This window comes from Oncorhynchus clarkii, chromosome 3 (assembly GCF_045791955.1).
Source record: "Oncorhynchus clarkii lewisi isolate Uvic-CL-2024 chromosome 3, UVic_Ocla_1.0, whole genome shotgun sequence".
NCBI classification, from domain to species: domain Eukaryota; kingdom Metazoa; phylum Chordata; class Actinopteri; order Salmoniformes; family Salmonidae; genus Oncorhynchus; species Oncorhynchus clarkii.
Genome location: NC_092149.1, coordinates 83,179,221 through 83,198,168, shown reverse-complemented (window position 1 = coordinate 83,198,168; position 18,948 = coordinate 83,179,221). Strand labels below are relative to the sequence as shown.

At 44.7% G+C, this 18,948-nt stretch overlaps 1 protein-coding gene across 2 annotated transcripts; it reads right to left on the bottom strand.

Annotated features, from left to right (window-relative positions):
- Nucleotides 1-971: 971 nt before the first annotated feature.
- LOC139405523 (arginine and glutamate-rich protein 1-B-like) lies at nucleotides 972-17,128 on the bottom strand. 2 transcript variants are annotated; one of them, XM_071147930.1, is made up of 4 exons: nucleotides 16,526-17,128; nucleotides 14,355-14,580; nucleotides 3,107-3,190; nucleotides 972-2,577 (listed from the first exon to the last, which is right to left on the bottom strand). In XM_071147930.1, exons 1-4 carry the CDS (start codon nucleotides 16,855-16,857, stop codon nucleotides 2,413-2,415), a joined length of 807 nt encoding a protein of 268 aa, XP_071004031.1. In that variant the 5' UTR covers nucleotides 16,858-17,128; the 3' UTR covers nucleotides 972-2,412. The 2 variants fall into 2 exon arrangements, with proteins under 2 accessions (XP_071004031.1, XP_071004030.1); XM_071147929.1 differs by having other exon boundaries at nucleotides 14,355-14,619; nucleotides 16,526-17,090.
- Nucleotides 17,129-18,948: the final 1,820 nt, after the last annotated feature.

Below are 18,948 nucleotides of genomic sequence, written 5' to 3'. Positions count from 1 at the left end.
GGAATGTGGCTCATTGGGGAAAATCCCATGAGAAAATCCATGAGCAAGTAGTGATGCACTAGCTAGTTTTCCATCCAATTGGGCGACAGATTTACATGCAAATATTATAATATTTACATGAAGGAAATATGAGCATTTTCCACACCAGTGGCGTTTTCACCAAACTGAGATGATGGGGAGGAAATAATCAGTGTGTGAGCACAGTGCGCTCAAAAAACAAAAACAAAAAAAAAATCGACCTTTTCGCTTAAATTGTATTTTATTTAACTCGTGTTCATGTACCGAATACAAATCTAAAGTTCAATGTGTTTCAACTCTACCAATAGTTTTGTTTACAAAAACGGTTGCTTTAAAACAGCAAAATGTGCCCACTCTGGCCTCGACACGTTCGCTCTAGACAACAGCTCGCAGATTCAGTGCTTGATGGCTAGACTACATGATATTGTATAGACTAATAAACTGCATGATTTTCCGTAGTGAGAGGACCACAACCACATCATCGTGCTCATAAGGGTAGCCGTGTGGTTAGAGCGTTGGACTAGTAAACGGAAGGTTGTAAGTTCAAATACCCCGAGATGACAAGGTGCAAATCTGTCGTTCTGCCGTCATTGGAAATAAGAATTTGTTCTGCCTAGTAAAATAAAAGGCGTTTAAACCAACATTTTCGCTAACTGGCTGGCAATTCACTCGCATAATACATGTTACTGACAGAAATAGACCACACCATGTCGAAAGAACAAATGTCAGCATTCATAAAACTGTACCCAAAACGTCCTATTACGGTCACATCCTTCCTGATTTTAATAGATGGACTTCACACTAGCATAGAAATGGGGTTATTGGCGGTTTACACATGCAGCCCAATTCTGATATTCCCATAATTGGTCTTTTGACCAATTAGATCATTTTGTCATCAATTGGCCAATGGGAAATAACCACTGAACGGAAGACACAATCCCGAGACAGTTGTATGCATTCAATGGATTTATTGGTAAATTGTTCAGCCCCCATTAACAAGTTGGGGGAAATTACCACAAGACAAATTTCACTTACTCATGAAGCCCCTTTTACCAGAGGTCAGCCATACATACTGTCACACACACACACTCACTCACTCTCACTCTCTGTCAGACCTAAACCATGTACCTAGTCAATCTTACCTGGACTTGGACGGGGAGTTGACGGGGACCCTAATGGGGGGGGGGGGGGGTTAATATACTACACAAGCTAAGGAGCAGGAAGTCTGAAACGGTCTACTTTCAGAGCACAATTCACTCAGATTGAAAACGGTAACAGTTCAGTAAAATGATGCACGATTAAATAAATCCCGGGTTGTTTTGGATTCATTTCATATATTATCTCACAAGAGTAGGACACCACATGACAGAGACTCTAAATATTACATCATACAGGAAATGTCTCTCGTCCCCCCCCCTCCCCCACCACCACCACTCCTGACCATAGATGAGACTCGTATCCTGTCCCAACCCTGCAACGCCAACCTGACCAGCTCCATGGGCAGATTGGGAATTGGCCTGGGTTCCCCCCCGTGCAGCAGTAGGGTCTCTTTGTCCACCTGTTTTGGTTTTTGTATTTGATGCTAATCTAAATCTAGGAGAAACGTTGAGTATAAAAACATCTGATGTGAGGTGTAGGGGAGGTTGAAGATTAACCTGTCAGGTGGAGGTCACCGTGCTTTACTGAGTATAGGTTAGCCTAGCCTCCAGCATCACTTTAGGTTAGCCTAGCCTCCAGCATCACTTTAGGTTAGCCTAGCCTCCAGCATCACTTTAGGTTAGCCTAGCCTCCAGCATCACTTTAGGTTAGCCTAGCCTCCAGCATCACTTTAGGTTAGCCTAGCCTCCAGCATCACTTTAGGTTAGCCTAGCCTCCAGCATCACTTTAGGTTAGCCCTGCCTAGCCTCCAGCATCACTTTAGGTTAGCCCAGCCTCCAACATCCCTTTAGGTTAGCCCTGCTTGGGGAAATCGTCTTTCTACGTTAAGACACATACAGAACAGGAAAACCTAGGCCAACTCCTAAACCCCACAGTTTTAATACGCTTCAACAGAACACCCTGTGGAAACAGGTCACTCAACCGCTCGTGGGCCTCAGTAAAAAGACCAAGTAGTGACAGATCAAATCCTTAAAAATTAAAATAAAAAAGCACAAACAATAGTCACTGGGTGTGTTGGGGGGGGTGGGGTGGGGTCAAAGGGGTCAAGCGGCGAGACAGGTGTTTGAAGGTGGGTGGGCCTCCCTCCAAGGCTTGGTTGGGAAAGGTCTGTAGAGCAGGATGGTGCCGTGGGCTACCCTTCCACACAGCTAGCGTTCCAGAGAGGAGGAGGAGGAGGAGCAGAGTGCTGGGTGGGATGAGAAGGGCAGGAGAAGGAAGAGAGGAGGGACGGGAGACTCATTCGGTGGCTTTGAGGGAGAAGGAGAGCTTGGGCCGGGACTTTCCTTTGCCCAGGATCATTTTCTGCTCCTCCTTCTGTTGCCGCTGGCGATCCTGATCCAGCTTCATCCTCTCCTCGTGAATCTTTCTCTGCTCCTCTACGATACGCAACTGCTCCTCAGCCTGGTGGACGGACACACACATCACACACACACACCACACCAGGGTCAGGATAGAGATCCTGCAATGCCAAATGCTCAAAAAGCTGTTAATGTTTTCTGAGCCACACCAAGATGTTATTAGAATCAGTTTGTTGTTGTTGTTGCTGCTGCTGCTGCTTTTCACCTTGTTTACGACAATCGTGACATGTACATGTCCAAATAAAAATAAAAATCCATCTTACAAAATGAGTCAAGTTTCAGAAACAGAATAATAAAACAGTCGAAGGGGAAACAACAGTTGTTGTTAATGGTGACTGATAACCATCCATGCAAAGCCGGGGCCAGAACGCATTAGTGTTGTACTAACGTAGCGTTTCTCACAGAAGCCCTGGGAATCTACGTCAACGCACTCAAATGGCATAACGACAAAAAATGCCACTGCCACATTTCACATGAAAGCTACGAAGACCACGTATTTCAATATCAAGATATTGCATCATAGAACTGCCCCGTTTGAACAGAACAGAGAGAGGAGGAAACAGGGGTTTTACCAGCTTGGCCTGAGCGTCGGCGATCTTGCGGTTATTCTCCTCCAGGATTTTCTCCAGCTCGTCCCGTTTGGATCGTTCTTCCTCCTGAAGACACAATGCCATGTTAGCACAGGATACGGCCGCACCACATCCCCACACACACACACCCACTCCCAACACACACACACACACACCCCCACTCCCAACACACACACACACACCCACACTCCCAACACACACCCACTCCCAACACACACACACACACTCCCAACACACACACACACACTCCCAACACACACACACACACTCCCAACACACACTCCCAAGTATACATTATTGGCCTCTCAACACACGTGGGCACAGTCACTCATCTTCACCCCACACAAAGGAGTGTCACAACCAGCCTCTCCCCCACCACAACCAGCCTCTCCCCCACCACAACCAGCCTCTCCCCCACCACAACCAGCCTCTCCCATACGTTCTTCTCTCTGTCAAGCAGAATGCTTTCAGAACACACAGGGAAAGAGAAGCCCTGCCCATACAAGAGTCACTCAATAAGACTTGTAGCCTTCTCTGGATCATTCAGACATTAAAGAGAATAGAAATAGGGGAAACCCACTCGTCACACTTACATAGTAGATATTAAATAAATAAAAATAAGATAAAAACAAACATTCTAAAAATTAAATAATCTATTTGCTTCTTCAAGCAAGATAATATATATTTTTTTTTAAACATTAAAAGGAGTGAATAGTTTTAGCTCACCAATGCACGTATACCTACGCATTTTCCTTGCCTGTGTACCTACACAACTGGTGAAAGCATTCAGCATTAAAACGGTTGAATATTTACTGTCTCGTCCAGACTGTCCCCTGCAGAGAGAGAAGCACTCCTGGGGAGGGGGGTACCATACACCAAAATGTGCCCGGCTCGTCTGTGGCCTTCCTCTTTAAAACTGGATCTGTGTACTGCTCGTCTGTGGCCTTCCTCTTTAAAACTGGATCTGTGTACTGCTCGTCTGTGGCCTACCTCCTCTTGTACTGCTAGTCTGTGGCCTTCCTCTTTAACTGATCTGTGTACTGCTAGTCTGTGGCCTTCCTCTTTAAAACTGGATCTGTGTACTGCTCGTCTGTGGCCTTCCTCTTTAAAACTGGATCTGTGTACTGCTCGTCTGTGGCCTACCTCTTTAAAACTGATCTGTGTACTGCTAGTCTGTGGCCTTCCTTCCTCTTAAAACTGGATCTGTGTACTGCTCGTCTGTGGCCTTCCTCTTTAAAACTGGATCTGTGTACTGCTAGTCTGTGGCCTTCCTCTTTAAAACTGATCTGTGTACTGCTCGTCTGTGGCCTTCCTCTTTAAAACTGATCTGTGTACTGCTCGTCTGTGGCCTTCCTCTTTAAAACTGATCTGTGTACTGCTAGTCTGTGGCCTTCCTCTTTAAAACTGATCTGTGTACTGCTCGTCTGTGGCCTTCCTCTTTAAAACTGATCTGTGTACTGCTAGTCTGTGGCCTTCCTCTTTAAAACTGGATCTGTGTACTGCTAGTCTGTGGCCTTCCTCTTTAAAACTGATCTGTGTACTGCTCGTCTGTGGCCTTCCTCTTTAAAACTGATCTGTGTACTGCTCGTCTGTGGCCTTCCTCTTTAAAACTGATCTGTGTACTGCTAGTCTGTGGCCTTCCTCTTTAAAACTGGATCTGTGTACTGCTCGTCTGTGGCCTTCCTCTTTAAAACTGGATCTGTGTACTGCTAGTCTGCCGCCTGCAGCCCAGCTTGCACTCTTTAAAGAGTCTCTCTCTCTCTCTCTGTCCTCAGTTCACATGGAGACAACATACCGCAGCAGTAGAGTACAGTACAGTGTGGCGGAGGCCTGAACACGGCACATGAGCTGGGAGCTGTCCGCAGGCCAGTTCAGGTCAAATGGTGTTAACACAAGTTGGGTCCAGAAATCAAAATTAAAATAAAAAAAACACCCCTAAAGAGAAGCAAGTCATGAGGACGTCAAATCAAATAAAGAGCATTTGCTGTGGTTGTTTATTCTTTAAAAACGTGTCAACATAAGAATCAAAAATCAAAAAAAGGAATATTAAATAAGTAGCATTAACAGTTAGACCAGAGATCGTTGACCTTGCAAACAGGAAACAGGAAATGGTCCTTCACCGTTACGTATCCCAGAACAGATGCCTTCTAAAACAGGAGCTATTCAAAACAAAGATTCAAAAGAGAGGACGATGATAATATAATTTATTGGACACACTAAACTAAATTGTGTATGTAATCGTGTACTTTTAAATTAGCGGTGGCTGCTCTATCTATTCAAAAACAGAAAGCGCCGTGGAGTGAGAGGTCTACTGCTGCATCATAAGTTTGATGGTGGGGGAGGGGGTAGCTCAGTGAGGTGCACTGGGACCACTTCTCACCCGATTAGTACTGAGCCACCGGTCGGTCGATCACTGTGGCTGCTCCACCTCGTTCACAGAACATTATTACAGTACTATAGACAAACCCGACCCTCATTAAATTAAGCCTGGGGGAGGTGCTAGCTTCACCAATATGTTGTCTATGCCCAGTCTCTCAATCTACCGAGAAGATTATAGACCACACAAACCGAAATAACCACTAAGAAGTAAACTATTTTTGATTTAACCAGGCAAGTCAGTTAAAAACAAATTATTACTTACAATGAGATGCAGTGCCCGAGACCGCTGTGCTACTCGGGAGTCCAAACTAGGGGTAACGGTTCACCAAACCCACGGTTCGGTACGTATCGTCGTTTTGGGGTCAGGGTTCGGAACGTATCGTCGTTTTTTTTGGGGGGGGGGGGGGTCACTGTTAAGAGAAAGTGGGAAACCTAGTCAGACGTACAACTGAATGCATTCAACTGAAATGTTGACCTCTGAATCAGAGGTGCGGGGGGCTGCCTTAAAAATCGACATCCACGTCATTCGGCACCCGGGGTTAACTGCCTTGTTCAGGGGAACAGTGGGTTAACTGCCTTGTTCAGGGGAACAGTGGGTTAACTGCCTTGTTCAGGGGAACAGTGGGTTAACTGCCTTGCTCAGGGGAACAGTGGGTTAACTGCCTTGTTCAGGGGAACAGTGGGTTAACTGCCTTGTTCAGGGGAACAGTGGGTTAACTGCCTTGTTCAGGGGCAGAAGGACGGATTTTTACCTTGTCAGCTCGGGGATTCGATCCAGCAACTTGTGCAACTCTCCTACCCGCCAGGCTACTTGCCGTCGGTACGTACTGTCATTTTGGGGTTCGGTACAGCGGGAAAATGGAATGCCAAGAGGTAGTTGTGCTTTTTTTATTTAAGAAAATCCAGTATTTGTTATTTCTGATGCCATTATATAGTGGCGGGAAAAATTGTTTCCCCTTTTTAATACTGAATGTTATCAGATCTTCAACCAAAACCAAATATTAGATAAAGAGAACCTGAGTTTAGTTACATTTTTTTTGTTGTTGATTAATTTAACAAAAAGTTATGCAACACCCAATGCCCCGCTGTGAAAAAGTAGCGGCCCCCAGACACACCATAAATGTCAGGGTAGGTACAAAATGGAGTCGCAATTCAACGGCTCAAGACACGAGACGTATGTGGCAGGGTCAACAGCAAATAACGGACTACAAAGAGAAAACCAGTCACATCACGGACACCGGACAGTAGCGGAGAGGAAGTGGAACTTTCCTCGGCGTACACAGGACAGTAGCGGAGAGGAAGTGGAACTTTCCTCGGCGTACACATCACGGACACAGGACAGTAGCGGAGAGGAAGTGGAACATTCCTCGGCGTACACATCACGGACACAGGACAGTAGCGGAGAGGAAGTGGAACGTTCCTCGGCGTACACATCACGGACACAGGACAGTAGCGGAGAGGAAGTGGAAAGTTCCTCGGCGTACACATCACGGACACCGGACAGTAGCGGAGAGGAAGTGGAAAGTTCCTCGGCGTACACATCACGGACACCGGACAGTAGCGGAGAGGAAGTGGAAAGTTCCTCGGCGTACACATCACGGACACCGGACAGTAGCGGAGAGGAAGTGGAAAGTTCCTCGGCGTACACATCACGGACACAGGACAGTAGTGGAGAGGAAGTGGAACGTTCCTCGGCGTACACATCACGGACAAACTGAAAAATGGTCCACCCACACAGACAGCGTGGTGAAGAAGGCGCAGCAACGCCTCTTCAACCTCAGGAGGCTGAAGAAATGTGGCTTGTCACCCAAAACCCTGATAAACTTTTACAGATGCACAATCGAGAGCATCCTGTCGGGCTGTATCACAACTTGGTACGGCAACTGCACCGCCCTCAATCGTAAGACTCTCCAGAGGGTAGTGAGGTCAAACTAGCTGCCCTCCAGGACACCTACACCACCCGATGTCACAGGAAGGCCAAAAACATAATCAAGGACATCCACCACCTGAGCCACTGCCTGTTCACCCCGCTATCATCCAGAAGGCGAGGTCAGTACAGGTGAATCAAAGCTGAGACCGAGAGACTGAAAAACAGCTTCTACCTCAAGGCCATCAGACTGATAAGCAGCAATCACTAACTCAGAGGCTGATGCTAACATACATGTTATTACATGGCCAGTGATGAGTATCACTAGCCACTTTAAATAATGCCACTTCAATAAAATGTTAAAATATTACTCATCTCATAGGTTTGTACTGTATTTTATACCATCTATTGCACCTTGCCTATGCCGCTCAGACATCTCTCTATGTATATCTACATATTCTTATTCCGTCCCTTTAGATTTGTGTGTATTAGGTAGTTGTAGTGAAATTGTTAGATTACTTGTTAGATATTACTGCATGGTCGGAACTAGAAGCACAAGCATTTCACTACACTCGCATTAACATCTACTAACCATGTCCATGTGACCATTAACATCTACTAACCCTGTGACCAATATCATCTACTAACCCCGTGACCAATAACATCTACTAACCCCGTGACCAATAACATCTACTAACCCCGTGACCATTAACATCTACTAACCCCGTGACCATTAACATCTACTAACCCCGTGACCAATAACATCTACTAACCCTGTGACCAATAACATCTACTAACCCCGTGACCAATAACATCTACTAACCCTGTGACCAATAACATCTACTAACCCTGTGTGACCAATAACATCTACTAACCCCGTGACCATTAACATCTACTAACCCCGTGACCAATAACATCTACTAACCCCGTGACCAATAACATCTACTAACCCCGTGACCAATAACATCTACTAACCCCGTGACCAATAACATCTACTAACCCCGTGACCATTAACATCTACTAACCCCGTGACCAATAACATCTACTAACCCCGTGACCATTAACATCTACTAACCCTGTGTGACCAATAACATCTACTAACCCCGTGACCAATAACATCTACTAACCCCGTAACCAATAACATCTACTAACCATGTGACCATTAACATCTACTAACCCCGTGACCATTAACATCTACTAACCCCGTGACCATTAACATCTACTAACCCCGTGACCAATAACATCTACTAACCCCGTGACCAATAACATCTACTAACCCCGTGACCAATAACATCTACTAACCCCAGTGACCATTAACATCTACTAACCCCAGTGACCATTAACATCTACTAACCCCAGTGACCATTAACATCTACTAACCCCAGTGACCATTAACATCTACTAACCCCAGTGACCATTAACATCTACTAACCCCAGTGACCATTAACATCTACTAACCCCGTGTGACCATTAACATCTACTAACCCCGTGTGACCATTAACATCTACTAACCATGTGACCAATAACATCTACTAACCCCGTGACCAATAACATCTACTAACCCCGTGACCAATAACATCTACTAACCCCGTGACCAATAACATCTACTAACCCCGTGACCAATAACATCTACTAACCCTGTGACCAATAACATCTACTAACCCCGTGACCAATAACATCTACTAACCCCGTAACCAATAACATCTACTAACCATGTGACCATTAGCATCTACTAACCCCGTGACCATTAACATCTACTAACCCCGTGACCATTAACATCTACTAACCCCGTGACCATTAACATCTACTAACCCCGTGACCAATAACATCTACTAACCCCGTGACCATTAACATCTACTAACCCCGTGACCAATAACATCTACTAACCCCGTGACCATTAACATCTACTAACCCTGTGTGACCAATAACATCTACTAACCCCGTGACCAATAACATCTACTAACCATGTGACCAAAAACATTTGATTTAACTGGTTGTGTCACCTTCAGCTACAACCAAATGCTTCCTGTAGTTGTTGATCAGTCTTTCACGTCGCTGTGGAGAAATTCTGTCCCACTCTTCCATACAGCACTGCTTTAACTCAGCGACATTTGTGGGTTTTCAAACATGACCTGCTCAGCAAGACAATGATCCAAAGCACACAATCAAAAAATCTACATGCAGATGGCTATAGAAGTAAGACATTTGAAGTTTTGGAGTCAAAGTACAGGACTAATCCCAATTTAGATATTGTAGCAGGACTCGAAATGAGCAGTTCATGCTTTAAAAAAATAAAAAAATCCACAAACCTCACTGAGTTAAAGCAGTGCTGCATGGAAGTGGGGGCCAGAATCACTCCACAACGAAGTCAGAGACTGATCAACTAAAAGAAGCGTTTGGTTGGAGTCATTTCAGCTAAAAGGTGGCTCAACCACTTATTGAGTGTCTTTGGGGCAATTACTTTTTTCACACAGGGAAATTGGATGCTGCATAACTTTGTTCATGAAATAAAAATCACCAAATGTTATTAGTCACATGCTGAATACAACAGGTGTAGTAGACCTTACAGTGAAATGCTGAATACAACAGGTGTAGTAGACCTTACAGTGAAATGCTGAATACAACAGGTGTAGTAGACCTTACAGTGAAATGCTGAATACAACAGGTGTAGTAGACCTTACAGTGAAATGCTGAATACAACAGGTGTAGTAGACCTCACAGTGAAATGCTGAATACAACAGGTGTAGTAGACCTCACAGTGAAATGCTGAATACAACAGGTGTAGTAGACCTCACAGTGAAATGCTGAATACAACAGGTGTAGTAGACCTCACAGTGAAATGCTGAATACAACAGGTGTAGTAGACCTCACAGTGAAATGCTGAATACAACAGGTGTAGTAGACCTCACAGTGAAATGCTGAATACAACAGGTGTAGTAGACCTTACAGTGAAATGCTGAATACAACAGGTGTAGTAGACCTTACAGTGAAATGCTGAATACAACAGGTGTAGTAGACCTTACAGTGAAATGCAGAATACAACAGGTGTAGTAGACCTCACAGTGAAATGCAGAATACAACAGGTGTAGTAGACCTCACAGTGAAATGCTGAATACAACAGGTGTAGGTAGACCTCACAGTGAAATGCTGAATACAACAGGTGTAGTAGCCCTTACGCTAAAATGCTGAATACAACAGGTGTAGTAGACCTTACAGTGAAATGCTTACTTACGAGCCCCTTAACCAACAATGCAGTTTTAAAAAATACAGCCACGTTAGAGTCAATGTGGAGGCTATATACAGGGTGGGTACCGGTACAGAGTCAATGTGGAGGCTATATACAGGGTATTACGGTACAGAGTCAATGTGGAGGCTATATACAGGGTGTTACGGTACAGAGTCAATGTGTTACGGTATAGGTCAACTTGGAGGATATAGAGGCTATATACAGGGGGGTACCGGTAGAGTCAATATACAGGGGGGTACAGAGTCAATGTGCGGGGCACCGGTTAGATGAGGTAATATGTACATGTAGGTAGAGTTATTAAAGTGACTATGCACAGATGATAACAACAGAGTAGCAGTGGTGTGAAAGGGGCGGGCAATGTAAATAGTCTGGGTAGCCATTTGATTAGATGTTCAGGAGTCTTATGGTTTGGGGCTAGAAGCTGTTTGGAAGCCTCTTGGACCACAACTTGGTGCTCCGGTACCGCTTGCCGTGCAGTAGCAGAGACACCGCCTGGTATAGAGGTCCTGGATGGCAGGAAGCTTGGCCCCAGTGATGTACTGGACCGTACGCAGTACCCTCTGTAGTGCCTTGAGGTCGGAGGACGAGCAGTTGCCGTACAAGGCTGTGATGCAACCCGTCAGGATGCTCTCGATGGTGCAGCTGAAAACCTTTTGAGGATCTGAGGACCCATGCCAAATCTTTTCAGTCTCCTGAGGGGGGGGGGGGGGGATAGGTTTTGTCGTGCCCTCTTCACTACTGTCTTGGTGTGCTTGGACCATGTTAGTTTGTTGGTGATGTGGACACCAAGGAACTTGGAAGCTCTCAACCTGCTCCACTGCACCCTCGTCGATGAGAATTGAGATGTGCTCGGTTCTTTTTCCTGTAGTCCACTATCATCTCCTTTGTCTTGATCACATTGAGGGAGAGGTTGTTGTCCTGGCACCACACGGGCAATTCTCTGTCGTCCTCCCTATAGGCTGTCTCGTCGTTGTCGGTACCACTGTTGTGTCAACAGCAATCTTAATGATGGTGTTGGAGTTGTGCCTGACCGTGCTGTCATGAGTGAACAGGGAGTACAGGAGGGGACTGAGCACGCACGCCTGAGGGGCCCCCGTGTTGAGGATCAGGGTGGTGGATGTGTTGTTACCTATCCTTACCACCTTGGGGCGGCCCATCAGGAAGTCCAGGATCCAGTTGCAGAGGGAGGTGTTTAGTCCCAGGGTCCTTAGCTCATTGATGAGCTTTGAGGGCACTATGGTGTTGAACGCTGAGCTGTAGTCAATAAATAGCATTCTCACATAGGTGTTCCCTTTGTCCAGGTGGGAAAGGGCAGTGTGGAGTGCAATATAGATTGCATCATCTATGGATCTGTTGGGGCAGTATGCAAATTGGAGTGGGTCTAAGGTTTCTGGGATAATGGTGTTGATATGAGCCATGACCAGCCTTTCAAAGCACTTAATGGCAGGTTACCTTAGTGTTCTTGGGCACAGGCACTATGGTGTTATTTTTAAAACATGTGGGCATTACAGACTCGGACAGGTAGAGGTTGAAAATGTCAGTGAAGATACTTGCCAGTTGGTCAGTGCATGCTCGCAGTACACGTCCTGTGGTAATCGATCTGGCCCTGCGGCCTTGTGAATGTTGACCCGTTTAAAGTCTTCCGGAACAGCTGGTTCTAGAATGTAATTGTTGTTTTATTTGTTCACTCGGGTTCTCTTTATCCAATATTAGGTTTTGGTTGAAGATCTGATAACGTTCAGTATCAAAAGGGGGAAATTACCTTTTTGTAAGCGCAGTATATGATCATGAGTCACATGCCCGATGAACGGACAAATCAGGCATATGAACACTTTAAAATGAAAACACGATTACTCATCAACAACACTAAAATAAAAGAGCGATGCGCGTGTGAAATCAACACGTAAACACACGGCTCAGATATTGTATAGGACCCACGCCAGAATGTTTTCTTACAAAGAGGAAAATATGCGTATTTGTGTGACTTGTAAAAGACAGCAGGTCTGCAGTAGCACATACTTCTCATCTTCCACTCCGGGGGTAATGTGATGGGCTGTCACCGTTAAGATGCTCTCTGTAGCCCTGGAGGTCCAGCCATCTGTAGGAAGTGGAACACGGGGTGCATTGGGCCGATTCATGGACAGCTTGGGCTTTTAGCTTTGCTTATATAGAGCTGGTACTACGCGTTTGCTGAAATGGATGTGAGAGGGCGAAGTTCGTAACGTGGCGCGAGCACTTTCACGAGGCGCTAACCCCCCCCCTATTATTTTTCAACCATCTGGACTGGGCGCATGTCCACAGCTATAAACATACCTATCGCTAGTAATTTCTTTGGCCCAGTCAGAATCAGCTGTGGAGGGCTGCTTGAATACTGATTTTATTTTTTCCCCCGGTGGTAGGCATATGGAGGTGATGTCGGCGTAAATGTTTCAACGTGTTTAGTGTTGGCAGCTGCTAAAGGCGTTTCTTGGGTGAACAGTGGTGACATTCACTCTGCCCATCGACCGTTGTAATCTACTGGGAAGCCTAAAAACGTCCCCAAACTGAAGATTTAAAACAATTCTGGTTTATCGACTCCCACCGCTCGCCATCGTACAGAACTAGTTCCCGGCTGCGCCTGACAAAAGCAACAGTTTGAAATTCGCCAACGAAGAAGATGACATTTTTGTTTACAACGTGTTCATAGGCTCTAGTTATTTCAACAGAATAGCCTGAAATGTTTTTTTTTCTTCTCCCCAGCACATATTTACACAAGAAATATACAACGTAGCGTAGGCATAGCCTATAGGCCTAGCGTTTTTTTTTAAATATATATATTCAATCGGGTTCAAAGTGCGGAACAAATCGAGGTCCCCGCCCCGAAAGGTCCAGTATGAATACATGTACCGTTACAGAACTAAAATAAACTACTGGGCTAAAAAAAAAGGGCCTGATTTGTAACTAATAAAGCCAAAGTCTCTCCATCCCTATTGGTTAGTGGATGGACCCGTATAGGTGTAGTCTCTGCCTGCCTGAGGAAAATAAATCATTTCACTGAATGTTGGACACAGAGACAGTTACTGAAAATGAAATGTCAATTTGAAAAAAAATAGCTTTATTTTTTTGAGATATTTACAATAATGAAAGTTAAAAAAAAATTTAAAAAAAAAAAACATTATTAAGTAAAATAGTCATTCTGAATAGGAATGTATGAATGTGGAAGGAGGGGGGAGAATGATGACAGCAAATGAAGGGATGAGGTCAGTAAATTGTCATAACTCGGCCATGTTCAAAAGTTTCAAATGAATCCTGCCTGTCTGTCTTGACTGTCCACTGCCAAATATTGGCCGTTTAACTTCCTCATTTAGAAACCCCCAGTCTACTACCCCAACCTTCAGTCTACTACCCTTAAAGCACAGAGCTCTAACCCAACCTTCAGTCTACTACCCTTAAAGCACAGAGCTTCAACCCAACCTTCAGTCTACTACCCTTAAAGCACAGAGCTCTACCCCAACCTTCAGTCTACTACCCTTAAAGCACAGAGCTTCAACCCAACCTTCAGTCTACTACCCTTAAAGCACAGAGCTTCAACCCAACCCAACTATCCTGAGCCTCAGCCGTGTCCTACCCGCTCACCCTCCCTGGAGCAGTGAAACATGTCATGGCCAGTTTGGGGGGGGGACCCCACTTGCCAGAGAAGGCAGTAGTGGGGCGGGGTAGAGGTGGGGGTGCCTGCATTCCCAACGACTGAGCGTTACCTCTCTGGCCTTCTGGGCCTGTAGCTCCGTCTGCCTCTGTTTCTCCAGCTCCTCCAACAGCTGGTGCTCCATGATGCGCTTGGCCTCCTCCACACGTCGCAGCACCTCCCGCTCGATCTCGTCTCTACGTTTCTCCAGCTCCTCCTCCACCCGCTTGGCCACCAGTTCCTCCACGCGACGCGCCGTCTCCTCCTCGATCAGCTTCTCCTCTATCTCCACCTGCCGGCTGCACGGCAAGGGTGGCGAGAGAAAGAGGGGAGGGTTGCTGACACGGTGGCACAAGTGATATGATACGATCAATGCATAATCAGGTTACTGTTGAATCAATGTAACTTAAAAAAAAATATATATATATATATACATATATAAAAGTCAGACATTGCTATAGGAACAAATCAAATGTTATTGGTCACATACAACATATTTAGCAGATGTTATTGCGGGTGTAGCGAAATACTTGTGTTCCTAGCTCCAAACTCCGGGAATTGTGCATTTGTAAGTTTATCAGGGTTATAATGCTGCTATATGTTTTTTTTTTAAAGAAAGGGGAAAAAAAAGGTGTTTCAGTGATTTAGGAATTGCAGCATGTCATTATGACATATGTACTTAACATAAAACGTGTGTGTGGAAACAGATTTGACCCATTGACAACAGGAGATGAGGGGGGGACCTGATGTGACACATGACAACCCCCTCCCCCGCCCGTTTGGTGGAAGTCAGCTTGTCCAGAGCAGCAGAGAACTGGGGGGGGGGGGGTAAACGTAGGTGTGGGTCAGTTCAAACGGCATGCCCGGGGGGGGGGGGTAGGTCTGGTCGCGCACACGAACACAAGGCAGGCGTCCTGTTTACTGTTCAAATGCTTTTAAACTGTTTCAGCTGCACTATCAACAGGACGTGGCTATCGGGGGTCGTTGTCACGTTGCTTCAGGCACGACTTAAAAAACGCGACACTGTCCCGCTCTCTGATTTCATGTGGTTTGGTTACACACGACTACCAGGAAATCTAAAACCAGTATCCTTATCTGGTGTCCGTGTCTCTATTGGACATTGTGTGGCAGGTTAAGTGACCCTGTGGCTGGGCAGTAAAAGCCCACACAGCAGTCCAGGTGTAGTTCACGGTGTTGTCGGTATCGAGCGTCGATCAGCCTCTGGCCAAAAGGTGCCCGAGTTCCCCCCATGTCTTAATTTCTCTGTCAGACCAACATCATCTAACTACAAACAACGGAGGGTGTTATTATGCGGAGGTGCTCGCTGAAGCAGAAAAGTCAAAAAATTTTCATCCCTTGAATTGCACTATAAAAAATGGTAACGCCACAGGGTGTTGCAATGCGCAACAAGCATGGATAACGCAGTGTGACATGTAAAGGAACGTGGTTCTGAAACAGACAACAGAAGTAACTGTGCCTCTTGGGTGTTCATTTGTTACATTTCCCGAATGGCTTATCATAAGTCTCTCACCCAGAATGCTAATTTGGCGTGACACAAGTACATATTATAGTGTCTGCGGCCAGATGAACATCATGTGGTTTGACTTCAGTGGTTGAAAACCAGAGGGGCATAGGTACCGGACATGTTTAATTTGACAGGTGACACAGTTTACCAGTGACAAGGCCTAATATCATGGATTTATATTTATTTTGACTAGATTTGGCCATAATGTCTCACATAACTCACAGCTTGCAGGAGGGATGTTGTAGACAAATATTTTCGAGGACACATAAGCGAGGCTACATAGCTAGGCTAGCAGGATAAACCACTGTAGGCCAAAATCATGACACTAGGTCGTTGATTTGTGATGCATGACAAATGGCCAACCAGATTGGCACCGAGACGCACAACTGCACAACTAACATAACTGTGCATAAATGAAAGATATTTTAAATCTATACATTCCTTAAGGTTAAAGACAAATGAATTGCAGCCAAGTGACTTAGCTAGCTAGCCAGTTGTCTAATGGTGCAGGCTTGTATAGCTGCTGACTAGGGCCTCCTCAATACACGTATTTAGTAGGCAGCTTTGCGCTTATTCCTGTGTGTATGTCTGTTAGCATTCTAGCTAATTAACTCATGTAGCCAGAAAGTAAGCGCCAATATATTTTTGTATTAGCAAGCTAGTTACCTACTAATCAAACATGTCTTGTATTATGGCTAAAATATTGAGCTACAACTTACATCTTCCTCTGTCTTTCCATTTCGACTTTCTTCTCCTCTTCCTCTTTTCTCTGTTTTTCGTCCAAGGCGCTTCTCTTGCTCAGTGTCCTGCCGAATATGTCAATTCTCTCCGGCGGTGTGACCGCTCTCTCCCTTTCCCTACGGGTCGATGCTGTAGCTGACCGGGAACGAGAACGTGATTCTCTGCGCCGGTTCCTCTTCGCTTCACGGGACTTGGATCGTTTCTTGGTCCTCTCTTTGTCCCGTGATCGCGACCGGCTCCGTTTTTTGCTGTGCTTGCTGCTTTTGGAGTGTTTGGAACGGGACGAACTGCGACTTCTAGATCGACCCATGATCACCTCAAGTCTAAAAAAAATCCCAGTTAACTACTTCTAAAAGTCGGAAATATTCAAAATAAACAACACGGTGTTCCACCTACGCACTCGTACACCCCACTACCTGCAATATATGCTCAAATTGAATTGTTAAAACACTCGTACGTCTCAAAAATATTCATTCAAACGTGGTTATTATTCTACCCTGATAACTTGCGGCGCTAAAGCAAGATGGCGACCAGCTCCTTTTTCCCACAATGCAATGCATTCGGTCTTTTCCGTCTTTCTCCGGCTCATGCATGCCTCTCCTGTGCTGAGTTTATGAACTCACCTGTGCGATATGTAGCATGATGGACATGAATTAATGGTTCATAAAAAAATCAATACGTTCACACAAAATAATCCATTAAATGACACTCGTTTGATAACCTCAAGGAGGCAGTATACTCTGTTTAACTGTTGACGATAGTAGCTGCGCTCCAGTGGGTGGAGGACGCTGAACCTGTCAGAATTCAATTCAAATTAAATTGTATTTGTCACATGCACCGAATACAACAGGTGTAGTAGACCTTGTGAAATGCTTACTTACAAGCCCTTAAAACCTCTTAAGGACCCTTTTCACCCCCAATTTTTGCCTAAAATTACATATCCAAATCTAACTGCCTGTAGCTCAGGACCTGAAACAAGGATATGCATTTTATTGATATAATTTGAAAGGAAACACTTTGAAGTTTGTGGAAATGTGAAATGAATGTAGGAGAATATAACACATTAGATCTGGTTTAAAGATAATACAAAGAAAAAAACATTTTTATGTTGTATCATCATCTTTGAAATGCAAGAGAAAGGCCATAATGTATTATTCCAGCCCAGGCACAATTTAGATTTTGGCAACTAGAAGGCAGCAGTGTATGTGCAAAGTTTTAGCCTGATCCAATGAACCATTTCATATGTGTTCAAAATGTTGTATCAAGACTGCCCAAATGTGCCTAATTGGTTTATTAAAAACTCTTAAGGATCTCTACAGATCGCTGTCCCACCCTTGGGACGGTTGAGCTAATGTGCGCTAATGCGATTAGCATGACATTGTAAGTAACAAGAATATTTCCCAGGACATAGACATATCTGATATTGGTAGAAAGCTTAAATTCTTGTTTAATCTAACTGCACTGTCCAATTTACAGTAGCTATTACAGTGAAAGAATACCATGCTATTGTTTGAGGAGAGTGCACAAGATCGTCCGGCCCTTCTGGCATTTGCCAGAATTGAGAGATGGTCAATCCACCCATGATTCTCTGTAATAACATAAATGCCTCGAATAGTAGGTCACTCCTATTCTGTTTTCCGGATGATAAACGATTCAACATAGACATGGCATCTGAGCATACTACAGTAGATCCTCAAAAGGTTTTACAGCTGCACCATCGAGAGCATCCTGACGAGTTGCATCACTACCTGGTATGGCAACTGCTCAGCCTCCGACCGGGTAAAAGCAAGAGAATATATAGATAAAAAGAGAGATAGTTACACAGTTATCAAAACGTCATGCCAGTCTAAACTTTCACAAAACACATCCCATAATTTAAGTTTCTAAAATCCCCTATGGGAAAAAGGAATGGTAGAAAAACAATTAGAACCACTTCCCTGTTTGACCTCTAGGTTTTATGGGTAGTATGACTCGTACTTTGGTACTCCATTTAACTTCTTGGCAGAAAGATTAGCATTAGCAAGTGGCACTGTCAAATGAAGCACGTGCTGGAAATCTATACTCATCCACATAAAATAGTCCCGGTATCGTTCTTTGACAAACACAGAAAGTTGCATATTGAATTCAATAAAGGAAAACAGAGAGAGCGAGAAGGAGAGAGAGAGAGAGAGAGATGGACAGTTCCTTATTATAGCCATTGGCTGTATTATACAGCCAAAACATGAAGGAACTGGCCGTCTCTCTGTCTCCTTCTCGCTCTCTCTGTTTTATTCTATTGAATTATATGTAGCCTAATATTTAAAAACTTAGCAAAGTTGGCAGGGAGGAACACTTGACAAGTGTTACGCCCCTGAAAACAGGGGAGAAATAATCACGAGAGTGATACGGTGTTGTATTCTCA